The sequence below is a fragment of the Botrytis fragariae genome (assembly GCF_013461495.1).
Source record: "Botrytis fragariae strain BVB16 chromosome Unknown tig00000050, whole genome shotgun sequence".
Taxonomy (NCBI): domain Eukaryota; kingdom Fungi; phylum Ascomycota; class Leotiomycetes; order Helotiales; family Sclerotiniaceae; genus Botrytis; species Botrytis fragariae.
The window spans coordinates 593,347-611,822 of NW_023500992.1; the positions used below are offsets into that span (position 1 = coordinate 593,347).

At 43.2% G+C, this 18,476-nt stretch overlaps 7 protein-coding genes across 7 annotated transcripts; 3 read left to right on the forward strand and 4 right to left on the reverse strand.

Moving 5' to 3' along the window:
• Nucleotides 1–431: 431 nt before the first annotated feature.
• Nucleotides 432–1,907, forward strand: Bfra_004200 (putative heterokaryon incompatibility protein; the record flags this gene model as incomplete). Its single annotated transcript, XM_037334606.1, has 4 exons — nt 432–484; nt 552–627; nt 654–794; nt 1,101–1,907. 4 exons carry the CDS (start codon nt 432–434, stop codon nt 1,905–1,907), a joined length of 1,077 nt encoding a protein of 358 aa, XP_037193140.1.
• Nucleotides 1,908–3,813: 1,906 nt separating this feature from the next.
• Bfra_004201 (putative mfs multidrug transporter protein) lies at nt 3,814–6,056 on the forward strand (the record flags this gene model as incomplete). The annotated part of the gene is made up of 4 exons (XM_037334607.1): nt 3,814–4,523; nt 4,577–4,639; nt 4,691–4,891; nt 4,958–6,056. The coding sequence occupies 4 exons, from the start codon at nt 3,814–3,816 to the stop codon at nt 6,054–6,056; spliced, it is 2,073 nt and encodes a 690-aa protein (XP_037193141.1).
• Nucleotides 6,057–7,091: 1,035 nt separating this feature from the next.
• On the reverse strand, nt 7,092–7,732 carry Bfra_004202 (putative 60s ribosome subunit biogenesis protein nip7 protein; the record flags this gene model as incomplete). Its single annotated transcript, XM_037334608.1, has 2 exons — nt 7,489–7,732; nt 7,092–7,432 (listed from the first exon to the last, which is right to left on the reverse strand). The coding sequence occupies exons 1-2, from the start codon at nt 7,712–7,714 to the stop codon at nt 7,092–7,094; spliced, it is 567 nt and encodes a 188-aa protein (XP_037193142.1). The 5' UTR covers nt 7,715–7,732.
• Nucleotides 7,733–7,981: 249 nt separating this feature from the next.
• Bfra_004203 (putative nuclear export protein noc3 protein) lies at nt 7,982–10,009 on the forward strand (the record flags this gene model as incomplete). The annotated part of the gene is made up of 1 exon (XM_037334609.1): nt 7,982–10,009. The coding sequence occupies one exon, from the start codon at nt 7,982–7,984 to the stop codon at nt 10,007–10,009; it is 2,028 nt and encodes a 675-aa protein (XP_037193143.1).
• Nucleotides 10,010–10,588: 579 nt separating this feature from the next.
• Nucleotides 10,589–11,421, reverse strand: Bfra_004204 (uncharacterized protein; the record flags this gene model as incomplete). The annotated part of the gene is made up of 2 exons (XM_037334610.1): nt 10,589–10,906; nt 11,305–11,421. 2 exons carry the CDS (start codon nt 11,419–11,421, stop codon nt 10,589–10,591), a joined length of 435 nt encoding a protein of 144 aa, XP_037193144.1.
• An 808-nt stretch (nt 11,422–12,229) lies between these two features.
• On the reverse strand, nt 12,230–14,626 carry Bfra_004205 (putative mfs multidrug transporter protein; the record flags this gene model as incomplete). Its single annotated transcript, XM_037334611.1, has 5 exons — nt 12,230–12,631; nt 12,685–12,845; nt 12,901–13,404; nt 13,597–13,996; nt 14,291–14,626. The coding sequence occupies 5 exons, from the start codon at nt 14,624–14,626 to the stop codon at nt 12,230–12,232; spliced, it is 1,803 nt and encodes a 600-aa protein (XP_037193145.1).
• An 890-nt stretch (nt 14,627–15,516) lies between these two features.
• Bfra_004206 (putative zn 2cys6 transcription factor protein) lies at nt 15,517–18,040 on the reverse strand (the record flags this gene model as incomplete). Its single annotated transcript, XM_037334612.1, has 6 exons — nt 15,517–16,178; nt 16,236–16,519; nt 16,567–16,754; nt 16,811–16,841; nt 16,891–17,613; nt 17,916–18,040. The coding sequence occupies 6 exons, from the start codon at nt 18,038–18,040 to the stop codon at nt 15,517–15,519; spliced, it is 2,013 nt and encodes a 670-aa protein (XP_037193146.1).
• Between the last annotated feature and the right edge of the window lie 436 nt (nt 18,041–18,476).

Genomic DNA, 18,476 nt, shown 5'->3' on the forward strand with positions numbered 1-18,476 from the left:
ATGTTGAAACTGGAGAGATCTTCTCCAGGCCTCCAATAGCTCGGGCTGTAATGTGACAGTAAAAATCTTGATCCCACTCCGAATGTTGATTGAATAGTCACATCTATATCCACTGATCGAGACTGCTGAACACGGTGCCTGTCTACCCTCCAAAATTGAAAGATTCAAATTTTAATTCAAAATCCGGTCATCATGTAGGTAGTTCTTGCCTGGCAAATTACACTCCTTCGGGACTTTGCCTTTGTGATTATTTGCGACCATTATGGCCATACTTTCCCGTTCAACTTTAGGAAGTTGAACTACACTCGCAATTTTGAGATAGGTTTTTGCTTTTAGATTCTTCCCTTCTCAAAAATCACGGACAGGAAATACAAAGCTCAAACTCATCCAGTCTCTTACATTATTCTTCAGATCATCTACAAGTCCTCAATATGATGAATCCGGACGTGACGCTCGGCAGGATTTTTGTCCTAGGCTGCAGACAGTTCGTTTTCTTTTAGACCTATTATTTGGCTTGATTGCTGACTGTCCCTAGTGATCTTACTCTACAGAATTCCTTCTCTTGGTCCATCAGATTTTACGCAGCACAGAGTTTTGCACCCAGTTGTAAAATTGAATGCGAATGTGGTATATCAATCCAATTAAACCGCAAGCCGAATTATGACAACGAGAAACTACTGCCACAACTCACAAACGAAGTTTTATACAATCTTGACGAAGATGGAGCTAGTGAATGTTGGCACCATTTTGTAACTCTCTTTTCAAGTTTCAAATTCAAGCATGCTTCAGAGTCTGTAACCACTTTCCACATTCACATTGCTTCGTAGGAGTCTCCATCAAGCTGGAGTAGTAGTGGAATGTATTCTAAGTTTCAAACTTTCAGCATCCCGAAATGGTTCAGCGTCGATATGAATCAAGTGTTCCAAGTGGATTCAGGATTAAAAGGGAGTCATTATCGGACTGCAGTCACAACTACTCAAGATCCTATTTCTTAATTGGCAATTTCTGACTCTCTCCATAACAGCTATTTACTTGCAGCATCTGATATGGTCCACTGCTTCTCATGGTACTTTATACTCCCCAATGCACAACTCGGACAGTTGTATCTCGCTGGGCTGTGGATGCGTAATCTTCCGAGTGACCTTTGCTGGTGGGTCAAGGTGATTGAAGGCAATTGTGTTCCTTCAAGAGCGAAACCGTACAGGGCTCCTACTTGGTCGTGGGCTTCTGTCGATTTTGAAGGAGAATCACCTTGTAGCCCGGTTGTTTATCATTCAAACTTTGGAGAGAAGTTTGAACAATCTGCAAAATTTTGTATTCGTTATGCTGCGACTCAGATTGCGCCACCAGCCGTGGGACGATCCGTATATGGTTCAGTTTGTGATGGATTAATACGAATTAGATGTATCCTCATTGCAGCCCAGATCTTTACGCACCCATACTTGGAATTCGACGCCAGACATACTATTCAGTTTTTAGAAGCAGATGCATTAGACGAAGACTACGATCCTTATTTCTGGCCAAATGTCTATCTCGACGTTCAGGGTTCCTTCGAATCGATAATGAGTAAGCTCTCCCCGGCTGCTAATATTCTTGACCTGCCCATCGCCGGAGATCTTGAAGACAAGTTGTCTGCTATGAACGTAGACGTGGTTGAAGACAAGACCCAAGAAGATTACTTGTGCTCAGATACAAAAGTATGGATTTGTATGGTGGGAAATATTGTTGACAGCGGGATATGCGCACTTGTATTGAAAGAGCATGAAAGGGCGAATTTTCGACGGTTTAAAAGAGTAGGATATTTGCACAATAGGGTTGGAGCCGTTGGCTTTGAGAACTACGGCTGGCATAACAATTTTATGCGAAGGGCTGAGAGGGCGGGGCAGATAGTCATTGAGATAGTGTAAGATGGCAAACATGATCATGCTGGAGCTGTCACACTAGGATATAAGCATACGCAAAGACTATCACGACGACGATGAATTTGTTTCTACCCGCCCTAATATTCGTTGTGGCTTTTTCACACTTACCAACCCCATGGAATACAGAGACTTCATCCCACATGACTATCTGTCATTATAGACCTTAGCTTTAGTTTCCAATAAGGATACACTCATTAGACATTCTACATCACTTCATGGTCTAGTCTAAATCGAGACTCAACAAATCAAAACAGCCTCCCTTGCTTACGTACATGTAACTCAATTCGTCATCCCAAGAAAAAAAGACTGAGCATACCAATGATCTCCTAGTTTTGAAGACGTTTTAACTTGATATAAGATTTCAGAGAACTTGAGAAGGAATGCTTTGGCATGCAGTGTTTCGTACATTGTGTGGGGCAACAGTTTCTTGCAAGTTGCATCCACTACCCCGAATCGTGAAACTTTTCGATACCCAGAGCGAAAGACATAAAGTACAATATCAATCGGTACCGAGTATCATAGATAGAAAGTGGAAATGCCCCGCAGGGTGATATATCAGAATGAATGAAAAGGCCCCGTAGAGACGGAGTGTATATGTAACTGTTACGAACTTGCGCAACGCAACTCATTTGTTTGTACTGTGGCAATACGAGGTGAAAAATCTACATGTTACAGATTAGTTACACTCTTTGATACTGAGTTTTTTTTTTACCTTGGTTTTGATCTTAACCTTATAGATGATATCACTACCAGTAAATGTACAGCCATGGAAAGTTATCGAAGGTCGAACGAACTCTAATAGTCCTGATCTAGATATCGCAAACTACCTAGACAGACGAGCAAACATATCAATGATGCTCTCGGTGTGGTGTATGCAGCATGGCACAAAATTCTTTGGGAGGAATGCGGATACGAGATAAGTGAGATAAGAATTCTTTTTTATGAAGTATCTTTTTTATCTTTTTTCCCTTTCCAGCCCGATCGGTCTGTGCTTGTTCTACATTTTATGATGTTTTACCTGGGACCTCAAAGTTACCCGTATTTATTATCATTTCTTGCTAGAACTAAAGCTAAACTAAACTAGTTTGTTTGCTGGGCTCAGATCCTTTTTCGCTTCCGTAGATCGTCAATCTTCTCCACGTGCGAACAACTGAACAACCAAACAACTAAGATCTTACATGAGAATCTGAACAACAACACAAAACAAACTGAACCTTGAAGCTTACTCAGATTGAGACCTGTTGTACAGGATCGATGTGTCAACACTTACACGTCTTGCATTGATCTTATCATCCGTTCTGTTCTGCCATGCGTTCAACTGATAAAGAAGAAGATACGCAGGGAAGAACCTCAGCTCTTTTCCAAACAAACAAACTCTTTGATTCATCAATCCTGAAACATATCTGTGGATCACATCAAGATATGCCCAGAGCCATACCAGATCTTTATTTATAGCTTCGTTAGTGCCAGTATATTCGAGTAAGAGCTGAAACTAATAGAGTTCGGTGCTCGGTCGTTTTGGTTTCCGATTCTATGCTCTCTTCAAATCTTTCATTCCTTTTTCTTCATTACAGCTTCAGAATCTAATGAAGAGCTTCATGGATCAACCAATGAGATTGAAAGTTCACCATTCGGTGTTACTTTATCCGCGATTTCAAATGACCAATTTATGAAGTAGTTGAAATCTAAGGCCCCTTCTGCACGGTCACCAACCTACGCACACCCAGCCTGCTGTTATTTGGAAGCCAAAGTCCATATCTAGTAAAGGTACAATCCAATAGTTCAATCTGCACAGGACGAAAATCATTTACTACCTGCTCGATCCCACGTTCTTTTCCTGATTCTGTATACCGCAAATTGACGTCCCCACTAATTGCACACTAAATTTCGTATGCTGATCGAAGACATGGCTTCACCCGAGAAGAAGGAACCGTTATACGAGTTCCCTTATAATCCAGAAGATTATGATTACCATTATTATCTAGACATTCCCTATGGATACGACGTTGAAACTTCGACTTACAATTCAGCATTAGAAACGGCGCAAGATTTTACCTCGTCAATATACGAAGATTTCTACGAAGGAAAGATGGAGAGAAAAGATAGCTTGGAGCTGGAAGCTCTACATTCACCACGTTCTTTATATACTACTCCAGAATCATCACCCATAGGACCGTCACAGATGGGAAGGCAACTGAGTACGAAAAGTACAAAGAGTTTTAAAAGTACTCCAGGGTTATTCAAAATGATGTCAATCAGGAATTTAAAACGGTCCCCTCCTCCAGAACCGCCTTCAAAAAGTATCCGAGATACATACCCGGAAATCTTCGCAATGACTTCAGAGGAATCGCTTGCTGCGTCTACAAAGCCTTCAAGGCCATTTTCAGAAGAAACACTTGCTTCATCTCTAAAGCTCTCAAGGCCGGTATCAGAAGAAATCAAGGTACCAGTGGAAAAGAAGGAGCTTGCAGGTCCACCGGGACCTCCAGGTCCTGGAGGGCCAGGTGGACCTGGAGGACCACCAAAGGAGATCTTCCCAGAGATGGATATGGAAAATAATTTAGTAGGATGGACCGGGCAAGATGATCCGGCACATCCAAGGTATGTCTGATTCGACAGTGCATGGCGATCACACTCATACTGACCCGAAAAAGGAATCTCCCGGATAAAAAGAAATGGTTGATGCTGGCGTCTGTCAGTCTGATTACATTCTTGAGGTATGTTTACCAAATATTACCCCATGTCGCATCTTAGTTGACCAATTGTAGTCCTCTATCTTCATCGATTGTAGCACCTGGTATTACACTCATGAATCAAGAGTTCGGTACTACTTCCGATATACTGGATACCTTTGTTGTTAGCATGTTCATTTTTGGATTTGCGGCTGGGCCACTTGTTTTGTCGCCACTGAGTGAAATTTATGGACGTCAACCGATTCTCATGTATTGCAATTTCCTACTAACAATATGGTAAGTCTAACACTTGTCATGTGCTTGTCATTCAATTGAAACATTGCTCATACAACCCCACTACAGGCAACTCGGATGCGCACTTGCTCCAAACATCCACCTCCTCATCCTCTTCCGCTTCTTTGCAGGCTTAGGAGGATCCGCCTGTCTCGCTATCGGCGGCGGTGTCGTTGCAGATTTATTCCCAATCCAGCAACGTGGTAAAGCACAAGCTATGTTCGTCATGGGACCACTCTTCGGCCCTGTCCTCGGTCCCGTGATCGGAGGATTCATCGCCCAACGTGCGGGATGGCGCTGGGTGTATTGGGTCCTCTTGATTGCCTGTGCCTGTCTTTCCATCTTCTACGTGATCGTCGGAAAAGAGACATCCGCTCCCGTCCTCATCCGTCGCAAAACCGCCGCTCTCCGCAAGGAAACTGGAAATGAAGCTCTCATATCCGCATATGATGCCAAGAAACCACCTGCTGCATTGAAAATTAAAGCAGTCCTTCTCACGGGTATCGCAAGACCCTTCCGCATGATGTTTTCCTCTCCTATCCTGCCCATGCTTGCTTTGTGGATGTCTTTCATCTTTGGACTCATCTATCTCCTCCTCACGTCCATTGCGCAAGTCTTTGAACAGAACTACGGATTCTCTATCGAAATCGCCTCGCTAGCATATCTAGGTCTCGGTCTCGGTTTCTTCCTTGGCATGTTCACAGTTGCCAAAACATCAGATCCTACCATCATCTCCCTGACCAAGAAAAATAACGGTGTATACCAACCTGAGTTCCGTCTCCGTAATGGTCTCTTCTTTGCTTTTTTTATCCCCGGTTCCTTCTTCTGGTACGGCTGGTCCTCCTACTACCGCGTCCATTGGATCGTTCCAATTCTCGGCTTGATACCTTTCGGTTTCGGAACCATGGGTGTGTTTGCTGGTATTCAAACGTACTATATCGATACGGGAAAACAATACGCAGCATCTGCCATGGCTGGTCTCACCGCCATTCGATGTTTGTTTGCGGCCTTCTTGCCGCTGGCGGGTCGGCCGTTGTATAATAATTTGGGATTGGGTTGGGGAAACAGTGTTTTGGGATTCATCGGGCTGGCTTTGATTCCTGCGCCATTTTTCATTTACAAGTACGGTGCTAAATTGAGAGAAAGATATCCCGTTAGAGTTGATTAGGTTTATTTCAGGGAATGGCATCATAGCCACGGTTTGTATAATTGCTATAATTTTTTATTTATTTTTCGTTAGATGTTGGAGTATGCACGGCGTGTATGCTGGATGGTGTTAATGATTTGCATAAAGAGCAAAGAAAAGTATATACGAATGACGGCTCCACAGTACCAATACCCTCCTTAGAAGTTAGTCATGTTTGTTGTTACTCGATTTTTATATTGGGGAGCGAAAAGAAATACTATAATATAGCAAAATAGAACAATCACTTAATTTATCTTGCGATTTCAACTTGAAAATTGTGCAGGTGAGCAGATAGCCTCTATCCAGACAAATGAAGTGGGAAAGAAGTTATCATTCATCTTCGATACTTCGTTCTACATAGACACTTTTTTTTTCCTTTTCTTACAGAAAGTGTTCTCAACCCGTAATGTAATACAATTTCCATTGTTTCGACAGGTCATTCTTGCAAGTCAGCGTATAGAATTTCATAATTGATAATTGTTCATATCCCTGCTTGTGTCGCTACTGTTCAAGATCAATTGTGACTCTCAAAATGACATCCAAGTAGATACTGCCAAAATCTTAGCACAAACTAGAGCTGAAGAACACTTGGATTGTCAACTTCAGATGCCGCACAAGTCATGTTGTCTTTTGATGTTGGTACAGCAACACCCCCTGTGTGCCATCGCCATGGCTTGAATTTGATCTGGAAAAAGATGAAAGTAATGGTGAGGTATGATCGACATAGCATTGAGTTGTATATGATCAGTTTCTTTCCATCAAACACGAAATGTCGCCAACAACGTAGGCAATAGATTAATGGCGTTGAAAATTGGATGAACGGAACAAGCGATGAAAGTGCAGTAACTTGTTCATATGAGATCGCAATGATCATCAAACATTGTCATTTTGTCTAAGCAAGTTTTCATCAGAAATGGCAACTTGCCTATAATTATGCTTTTCCCCACACCATATAAACGCCTTTTTATATCCCAAACTCCATTCCCTTTCAGCACTTCCAAGTACAAGAGGTCCGCCTTAAGAAGTTGCAAAAAGCGTATCTTCATCTCTCAGATATTCTCCTGCATCTGCTTGTCTGAAACAAACAATACCGGTAGGATCCAATCTTCTAGCCTCCTGTGTACTTCTCGCCGTAACCCCAAATCCCAATGGCGTATCGTTCATACTGTAAACAACAACACCCTGATGCTCGGGACAATCTTCCGACCATCTTCCAACATGCGCTTTCACAATGTGTCCACCGTAGAGGAAGGGCATTTCTCCATTGGCCTTAACCCAGACCTTGTAACGGGCGTGCTCGGCGAGGATAGGGAGCGCGGTGATGTGAATACGGAATTTGCCTGATTTTGTGAACTTTCCTGGGAGGGATATGTTAGATATAGCATTTTTGCAATGTGGGAATTGGAACACATACCGAGACAGATTCCTAGTGATAACAACTTGTCTCTGGAGATAGAAGTCGCAAGGTTTGCGAGCGATAATCGCACATAATAACATCTTGATTGTTGAACGCGGAAAACATATCGATCAGCATTTGGAGTGTTGTCCAATGGCGCAATCAGATTCTTCAACGAGTTTCCCGTGTAGCCAGCCAATTTGGCGAAGAGAGTTTGAGTTTCTGGTTCTGTGAGAGGACGCATTTTGAAATTGTGCTGTTGGGATAATAATTGTTCGTGAGGTTTGCGAGATGGAAGTTGAAGCTCTAGATTGCAGAGATCCTGTGAATTTTTTTTGGCGGGCCTACCTACTGATAAGGCTGGAAACTTTTTTTTTTTTGCGGGTGAGCGTGCGGCCGCTTGGTGCCCGCTTCAGAATATTTTCGACAGAACCCTTGTATGAACTTTTTTTCGATCGATAACTTTCATACAAATTTCCCATCACGATTGGTTTTTGCAACATAATTAGAAATGGCAAAAGTACCAGCAGTTAAGAGGCGCAAGCTTACACCTCCGCCAACTGAGGGAGAAGATTCATCTCCGTCGACTTTAGAGAATGCGCCAAATTCGAATGCGTTTTTCAAGACGGCTTCGAAATGGAACTTAGAACAGGATTACGAAATGAGACCGCGCAAAGGAAAGAAGGATAAGAAAGAGAGTACAAGATTACCAATTAAGACTAAGGAAGGATTGGTCGAACAAGTGGAAGCGCCAGTGGAAGTTAATGAGGAGGAGAGCGATTTAGAATGGATTGGCGCGGATGATGTTGAGGAGGACGAGGAGCCCGAAGAGAAGGTCGAGAAAAAGCCTTCTGTGCCGATACGACAGCAGATTCTCGAAGCAAAGGAGGAATTGGCACGTATAGCATTGATGCTGAATGAGGATCCGGAAGAAAATGTAGGAGCATTTAGAGCCATAGCAGAATTTGGAAAATCGCACAACATTACGATCAAGAAATTGGCATTGGCTACACAATTGGCTGTCTATAAAGATGTTATTCCAGGATATAGGATACGACCTTTATCGGAAGATAATATGGAAGAGAAAGTTTCGAAGGAGGTGCGAAAACTGAGGGCGTACGAACAGGCTCTTGTGGGAGGATATCAAGGATATGTGAAGGAATTGGGTAGGCTCGCGACAGCTGGAAAATCTCAAAAAACGAGTGATGGCGGCGCAGGTCTTTCGACGGTTGCCATATCTTGTGCATGCGCATTGTTAGAAGCTGTTCCCCATTTCAATTTCAGATCAGATCTCTTGAAGATATTGGTCGGAAAGCTCAGTACGAGAAAGGTGGACGCCGAATTTGTCAAGTGTCGAGAGACTATCGAAACGTTGTTCAAGAATGACGATGATGGAACTTCATCTTTGGATGCGGTGAATATTTTAACTAGAATGATGAAAGGAAGAGGATACAGAGTAGACGAAAGTGTATTGAATACTTTCTTACATTTAAGATTATTATCGGAATTCTCTGGAAAGGCATCGACGAATCATGTCGATCATGAGGAAGACAGTTTTGGGGGCAAGAAACTCAAGGAAAAGAGAGTGTTCCGCACCAAAAAGGAGCGAAAATTGATGAAGGAACGAAAAGCAGTTGAAAAGGAGATGGTTCAAGCAGATGCAACAGTCAGTCACGAAGATCGTGAGAGAATGCAGTCAGAAACCTTGAAACTAGTGTTTGTGACATATTTCCGCATTCTCAAAGTCCGGTCACCATCTCTTATGGGTGCTGTACTTGAGGGCTTGGCTCGATACGCTCATCTCATCAATCAAGATTTCTTCGGTGATCTTCTAGAAGCGCTTAAAGATCTCATTGGTCATGCCGAAACAGGAGATGATCTTGAGGAAACCGAAGCAGAAGACGAGGACTCCGAAACCTCTCGCAATCTCACACGTGAATCTCTCCTCTGTATCATCACCGCATTCGCACTTCTAGAAGGCCAAGACGCCCATAAAGCTCAAGCCTCGTTAAGTTTAGATTTAAGTTTCTTCATCACTCATCTTTATCGCACTCTCCACGCCCTATCTCTCAACCCTGACATCGAACTCTCCTCCAAATCCCTCCATCTACCAGATCCAAACGCCCCCTCCACAACCGACAATAAAGTCAATATCCAAACCACCACCGTTCTTCTCCTCCGCTCGCTCTCCTCGGTCCTCCTACCGCCCCTCGCTGCCCGCGCAGTCCCTCCTCTCAGAATCGCGGCTTTCACTAAACAACTCATGACATGCTCTCTCCAACTACCCGAGAAATCCGCTACCGCAATGATGGCTCTGTTAGGTAAAGTTGCAAAGATCCACGAGACCAAGGTGAAAAGTCTCTGGAATACAGAAGAGAGAAAGGGTGATGGAATGTTCGATGGGTGTAGTACTGAAGTGGAAGGAAGTAATCCAATGGCAAGCACAATCTGGGAAGGAGAATTGTTAAGATTACATTATTGTCCTGCGGTTAGAGATGGTATGAAAGTGGTGGAGAAAAATGTGATTGGGTTGAGATGATTACCTAGGTGTTGCATTAAAAAATGAATTAGAGTGTTGATAATGTGTACGAGATGAGGTTGAAATAAAATGCATATTTCCAGATCATTTTTCATCATACATTGATTTTATCATGAATGTGGGATTGTGAATTATAGATTAATACAAATAAGAGAAATAATAAGGGTATATAGTTATACATGTTCACAATCCCTCAATGCAATCTAGCCCAGCTATCCGTTCTCCCAGGTATAAGCTATAAGCTCCAACGCCAAATACACACGCCTGTCTATCAATCTGTCGTTATCAAGGCGCCCACACCCAATCCCCATTTCCATCGAAGTCGAAAATGTGGATAATGTCTCTCTCTGTACTGTACCTCCGTACAAATATAATCAAAATACTTGAAAATCCATACTTCCCACCACTCCACTCCGTTCTCGCCCAAAGACATCTCTCTATTCACAAAGTCCCCCGAAATCTCAAAACGCCTTTCCTATCCCCATCCCCCCTCTCTCCCCCATCAACCTCTCCTCCTCCTCCCTCCTCCCCCGTCCCAAAATCACAATCCTCCCCCCTTCCTTCCCCTCATGCACATGACTAATCTGACTCAACATCTGCGCGAATTTCCGGTCCGTCGTCGCCTGGCTTTGCCAATCTAGAGAAGTAAGCGCGGAGAGAGTGACCGAGAGTGCGTTGATGATTATGCTGGTTACTATTAGGGCTAGAGGAGGTTAGTTGGATTTTTTGGAGAAAGAAGGGGGAGGGGAGGAAAAGGAATGATAGACCTTTCAAATCGGCAGCAGACCTGGGCTTTAGGGATGCGATGGAGGATATGACGAGAGAGGCGATGGAGAGGATGACGGAGGCGTAGACGGAAAAACGTTTCCAGAATTTGGCGGTGACGAAGAAGGGTTCCTGGGAGGGAGGTTGGGTTAGTATGGTTGCTTTGGGGGGTTTCATTGGGGGACAAGAAGCGGAAATCGCTTCTTTATGAGAATAAAAATCAGAGATCTAGTAGATTTAAGTGGTAGGGTGTATCGATGTCGTCGTGGAAGGCTTTTCGCCATGCGATAATAGAGACAACTCGATGTCTCATGTATCAACAGCATCCATCATCCCTTCTCTTTCCAACAACGACGAGCCTTCTCGCAACTTTGCAATTCCAGCTCCCAATCAGAACTCCTCTTCCTACTATCCCTCCAAATCTCAGCACGTCAATGCCCAAGATAAAACCAATCAATCAATCAAAATAACATCCACGTGCTATCCACCCTCCATAACATTAACAACACATAATGAGGAATCCCACAAACCTTGATAGGAAACAATCCCGCAGCATCAAGAATCATATCCTCATTTTTCGCATCTGAAGTTATCCCCAAGCTTTGTGGCTTTACGCGTTCTCTCCTCTCCAGTCGTGCCTCGAACATATTCTCGGGAAGGAATGCTAAGGTTACTAGGTATGTGTGATGCTTATCTTATCTTTCTTTCTCGGTAGTTGGTTGATTGTGGCGTTTCTCGTGTATATATGTATATGGATGTGGATGCGCAACACCTCGAATCAAAGACGAAAATTTTGATGGGTGAGATGGATATGGATACAGATAGATGACAGAAAGAAAGAGCTGGACTATAACATAACCGACACCGGAAGAAATCGATGACGTGGATGCACGACCTCAGTACGATAGGAGTGAAATGCATTCATGCATGCATGAAAGCCAAAATAAACTAAAAAGAGTTGCGGGGAAATTCAATATGTGATTCAGAAGTCGGATCGCGGATGTGCAGGGTCGTGTGATGAGGTTGGGGAGGGTGGTTGGGAGGGGGGTGATGTTTATTGGTGGTGTTGTATGAGATACTACCGAGTAGGTAAGCGTCTGCGGCCATGCTGCATTTGCGTATGGGTTGAGATTATGAGGTCGGAAGACAGATAGATGGTTACTGGTGATGTATGCACGAGATGGGGTCGTGTATCTCATACTTTTGCATTGCAAAGGTCCTTGCAATTTCAAGGTTTATCGCATTTTGGGCGATTCGAATCGAAACGTGAATATCATTATGACGAAAATATTAATCTGCAAGTTATCAAGATGCGAGTGTGATGGGAAAATTATCAAATCCATTTGTATAGTATCAAAGTACAAGTATATATTATGTTTTGGTGATGGTACCCATCTATCCAACTTTCCATCCTCCAGGAATTCTCCAATCTTCAAAAAGTCGCAACCCTTCACTTCAAGCTTCCGCCCCGCCTTCCTGACCCGCCTTCACATTCTTCCCATCATCCTTTCCCCCGATCTTCTTCCACCCCATTCCCCACACAAACAACATAACTCCCGCCGCCATTCCCGCCGCCAAGTAAAAGCAATGATTAATCGCCAAATTATACGCCGTCACCACATTCATCACCTGATCCTTCGGTATCACATTTCTATACGCCGTCGCGCCCGCTTCAATCACTATTTGCGGATCCACCGAGGGCGCATATACTCGCAATCCGGATTTGAGTTTCGCAGTGAAGATTGTAGATGCGAAGGTAAGACAGAGTGCTCCGCCCAGGTATTGGAAAAATATCACGAGGGTTTGTGCGATGACGATTTTGGTCCCGGTGAGGTTATTTTGGATGGCTATTATTACCTGGTTTTTTTCAGTGAGGGGATGAGGATGAGAGGGGAGATGATCCAATATACCATTTGCATAGAGAGACCCCGACCAATTCCACCGAGGATTTGATAGCCGATCCATTTCGATGCTGGAGTGGATGGTGTGTAGGTGGATATCAAACCATATCCTATCGCGGCGAAACATCCGCCCACGATACTGAAGGGAAGATAATAACCTATTTTTTGCACTACAGGAATGTCAAATCACGAATGCCAATCTGAGAGATAAGATGGAGAACATACCAGCAAAACCCGAAATGATCGCAAACAACATCTGCGATAAAATCCCCGGTAAAGTATACACTCCACTCATCGTCGGTTGTACGCCCCTCACCCCCTGAAAGTATATCGGCAAGTAATAGCTTAATGTCAACATACCTGCCATGAACAGAAAGTTCGTACAACAGCATGTCCACACGACAGTGTTTCTCACAAGAGATAAAGGAATCATAGCTTCATCTCCAGCGCGATATTCGCGGTAGAGAAACAGCAGAAAAGTGAAGAATGATCCGATGAAAAGTCCAATTATGTGAGAGGATGACCAGGGATACGTTGTCCCGCCCCATTCTAGAGCGAGAAGAAATTGGATGGCGGTGGGAGCGAAGAGGAAGAAGCCTAGGAGGTCGAGGTGTTGGATTCGTTGGAGAGGAGTGAGGGTTAGCGCGGTGGGGTGGAGACGCTCTGGGATGGTGATGGAGAAGAGGAGGAGACTGACGAGGAAGCCGCATGGGAGATTGATGTAGAAGCCTGCTATTGTCAGTTATCATGGGACTTTCATCTTTAAGTTGAAGAATGAGAGTAGTAGTATCCTCGGATTTCAAATTAGGGAATCAAGAATTATTGCGGGAGAATAGTCTCAAGTGAGAACTCAAGACATGAAGTTCAGGGGGTATCATGAATCTCCGGCGGAAAATCAGAAAGCACAAAAATCAAACCTACACCATCTCCAACTAGCATACTGCGTCAACGCCCCCCCAATCAACGGTCCCACCGCCAGCGCCAACTGCGCCGTCGAAATCATAAACCCCAAATAAACGGGCCTCTTCTCAATCGGCACCGCATGCGTCAAAATCGTAATCGCACCATTCATCAAACCCGCCGAGCCCATCCCCGCAACCGCTCGTCCCACAATCAACATATCCGACGAAACGGCCGTGCCACATAACAAAGAACCGAATTCGAAGAGGAAGAAAAAGGAGAGGAATACTGTCTTGGAACGGAAATATGTGTAGAGTTTTCCCGAGAGAGGTTGGAGTGAACAGTTGGTGATGAGGTAAGCGCTTCCGTACCAGCCAACGTCGGGGAGGGAGTGGAAGTGGGAGGTTATACGGGGGATGGCCTATGGTTGTGTGGTGTTGGGTTAGTTTTCGGAGTTCTTGCTTTTTGTGTCGGATGTGTATATATGTGAGTTATAGTTTCGAATTCTGAGAAAGCACACTTCGTTGATGAGTATTGCCATTATCATCCCAACTGCAATTACAATACCATTCCCACCCACAGAATAGCCACTTGACTATCATATCCGATCCCATCTACTGAACAACACTCACTACATCTCAAAACGACTGCAATGCAAATTTTAAAGAAGAGTAAATACCCTCCCTCACAAATCAAATCAAAAGCAGAAACTCACAGTAGCAACAATCGTCGTATCCAACAGCGCCAAAAACGTCGTAAGTGTAATCGCAGCCATAACCACCAAGATCTTATACCCAGAGATATATTCATAGATTTCTTCTTTGTCTTCTCCTCCATCTCCTTCTCCATTTCCTCGATCCACCTTGTCCACTTTCTCTAGATAAATATCTTCGCTTTTTGGAGCACACTCCGGACTTGCAATCTCTTCTTTTTTCGAGGAAATCGCTTGAGCTGATTTGGAAATGCCAATGTCATCTGAGCTGGATGTAAGATTACTGTGTGGATTTGAGATTTCTCGATCCTCCTTTCCTGAAACTTTGGCTGGTGACATCGTATCATGTGTGTGTATTGAGTGAGGCTGGAGTTTGATTTGATGTTTGTTATCTATCTTTCAGGTCAGATTCGATCTGATCTGATCTGATCTGTATGTATTTTGATAGTTCCCAAATCTTCAAAGGTACTCACCGGTAATGGAATTATCTGCACATTCAAGAAAGATACTTAAATTAATTGAAGAATCATTGGAATCCTCAATCCCGTAAACAAATGCATAGATTAATAAATCAATAAATGTTAATCAAAATTGAATACATCAAGTAGTCATACATTCATTTATCTATATATTTATACTCCACCCAACGTAAGAAGGAGGCTCAAAATCTGAGAAGGAGCGGGAATTTTCAAAAAGGATAATTCCCGAGCCGGTTGTTGGATGAAACTCCGATACTGGATTTTTGCGTCTGGGAGCTTGTACATAAGATAATGGTTCTTTTATAGATGGGTTGTGTCTGGATTCTAGGTGGGTAATGTAATTTGGTTCTCTGAGCTCAGAGAATGGTTTGTTGATGGGTGTGTTGAATTGAATGTAGATTGAGTGGAAGGGAATTGATTCTCGGCTTGTATGTGGAGTTTTCAAATGTGTGATGTTCAGTTCGATGTTCATCTCTTCTCCATTCTATCATTTTACAAAACTTCAGAATACAGGGAGCGATTTATCGGATTTTGCCCGTTCTCTCAAGATTATTTTTTTAATCGTTTGTCTCTGATATTATACAGTACATGAACATTGAGATGAGAGGCTTGATCCATCTAGTCCGGCTTTTGGGTCTTTCTTGAAATACCATTCTATAATATCCTCTTTGCTTCCAGAATACCAAGAACACCTGTAAATATCATTCGTCCCCTAGTGTCATATTCAAGTTTGAGCTAGAGCCAGTCCAGTCAGATATCACACTGAGCTCCCCACGCACCAAAAACATCCTGCCACCATCCATCATCCCATAAATCCTGTCCCATATCCATATTAAATGTTGGGAGTTCGAATCCTTGACCCTGAGTTTGATGTACGGGTTCGGTGCTCAGATTGCCATTTCCATTCTCACTCCCATTTACATTTGCAAACTTGTCACTTGACACATTACTCGAAGCTTCCCCCGCTACCTTGGCATCCCACCACGTCTTAATCAATCCAATTCTCTTCGCGTTAGAAGTGTAAATATCAACATCATCTACCCTAGTCAATCCAGTATCCAGTCCAGCTTCACCTTTAACATTCTCCCAAGTCTTGACAATTTGACCTAGAATGAACGAGAGATCAAGTTGTTGACGCACAAGGTGGACATCCCATTGTGGATCTTCGAATACTGATAGACGATAGAGAGCCACCATGCAATGCGCCATGTGTGTATAGATTGGGAAAGAAAATGATGTGTGATCTCTACATGGTGTGGAAAAGTAGAGTTCAAACCATGATTTAACAGATTGAAAACAGATGCAAAGGGATTCTAGGCGTTGAGAATCCGGCATATCCGCATGAGGCTCTTTGGAGAGAGCGACTTCGTGGATCGTAAGTTCAGTATTGTAAAGATGCATCAAAAAAGTACCTGTGTGTGATTAGTTAGCACTGGCCATACATGGTCAATTTTTATTTGTTCACGTACAGTTCTCTCGAGCTTCATTCGGAATTTGTTGTCTGAATGTTTCCATTTGATTTTTCAAGGCCTTTAGATAGAAAATAGCAGGTGTTTTGAAAGCGATACTCTCATCGCCTGCTGTGTCGTACCATGGAGCGTCCTTCACGCGCTCTTGAATGAGTTGTAAGCGCACAATTTGGGTCATGAGTGTATCAGGAAGAGACTCAGGCTTTTCCGAGAGTATTTTTAAACATTCATCTGCGTACGGCGTCCATCGGAGAGTGTCAATTTTTTGGACATATAATGAAAAGCTAAACAAAATTAGAAAAGCCTCATTAAACAAATCGATAGGACGTACCTAGAGCTCAGAGAGTACAAGCAAAGTAAAGCTCTTTTTTCTTGCTGTGATCCGACTGTAGATATGAATGGCTTCGGGCATCCTCGGGCGTCAAAGTTCAAGAGCAAATGCGGTGCCTCTTTCTGTGGTGCTTTGTTTAATCCGAGATCGAAGGCTATTCCCATAGCAAGTTGGATCATACTACTCCACTACAAAGCATTGAGTCAGAAAAAGTTTCGTACCAGAAAAGTAAAAGATGACTTACCACTGGTCTCTGCTGGTAATGACATTGGCTCCTACTCAATGTTAACATTCAACCTTCAATCAGACATTCAGCTCACGTACCATGCAATATAAGTCAACAATCCCCACAAAAGATCCAGATTGCGCTCGCCGGAAATAAGTAATTTTTGACCTAAAAGCTGACGAATATGCATCCCCAATGCGATTTGTCTCGAAGTACTCTTTGCTGTAGCCATTACAATGGCCAACCACCAAAACGGATTTTCTTTCTTGAATTTATGGACATTCGTATCTGGTGATATGACGATAAATGGTAGGTATCTTATCGAATTAGTCCGAAAGTAATATAGTGCATTCTCTTCTTCTATCGGAGACAATGCTAGACCAGTTGGAATAAGAGACGTAGGTGAAGTTGCCGTGGGTATATTGGTAGCACAGTAATCACCGCTTTTATCACGAAGAGATCTTCCAACTTCCGGTCCTGGTAGAGGCGGATGAACAGGGATGGAATTCAAACTGTAAGAACTATTGGCGGGAAGTTTTAGGTCGATAGCTGCAAGTCCTCTTACGGGCGGGTTACCAACATTTGATCCATTTTGATATTTATAGCCCTGGGTATCATCTCTAGGATCCGATGACACAGTATGGTCCGATATCGTTGAAGAAGGAGGAGTATTTTGATCTTGGGTAGCCGCAGTCAATAACGAAACTAGCCCATCAAGCTTTTGCTCGAGCTCGGCAGTCCTCGTAGCTGCGGTTCTCTTCACTGACTTTCGTCTTTTTGTTCTGGTGATTGGCTGACAGTCCTTGGTGAGTCTATGGCATCTAGAGGGTATCAGTTTGTCCCTTGAATAGTCTAGTCATACAACGTTTGAAAGAAAAAGAATCTAGACTAGCAACGGGGACTCCGAATTCCTTGTGCTATTTGAAGATTGGACAAACTTTCCATTTCAAAACCATCGAAAGCCGAAATAGCAACAAACAGATACAATACTCAAATTTGAAATCGCCATATTGACTCGACATTCTGAAAAACACAGAAAGAACTGGTACATGCAGAAAGGAATCCACCAGCAATCCCAGTACCATGGAACCGGAACCACATCACGTGATATAATTGCACATACCTTTCGCAAGCAGCAACATCATTCTTTTCTACGCATTTAACCTTGGCTCTCGCACAGTTGACACAAGCTTTTCCATGTTTCGATATCTTCGGCGTTACAGTGCTGTCCTTAGGAGACTCGTCCATTTTCTTAACACTCCGAGCTAGCAAGCCGTTCCACCAATTAGAAGGGCGAGTGGGTGGTAGTGCAACCAAACGTATGGAGACCGGGGAAGAGAAACGCTTTCGGAATTTGATAATTGATTTCTCCTATGGTACGGAGATTGAGAAGAGGATACTGGAATCACTCTAGATGAGAAGTTGTTGTATATTAGACAAACAAGCAAATTGATTGTGAATCTCTTTGCAATTATCAAGCGGAGTTTAGACTCGGTTTGAAACTCCGTTTCCGAGATGGAGACGGACCTTCGATCTCATCATACATCTTTTATTGGATGTGCTTACCTCCACCACCTCAACATTTCGTTGCCTGTTTCTTTTGACATAAAATGAAACATGTAGTCAGAAAATAGTTTAATCATGCTGATACCTCAGCATACGAGTTGTAATTAACAATAACATC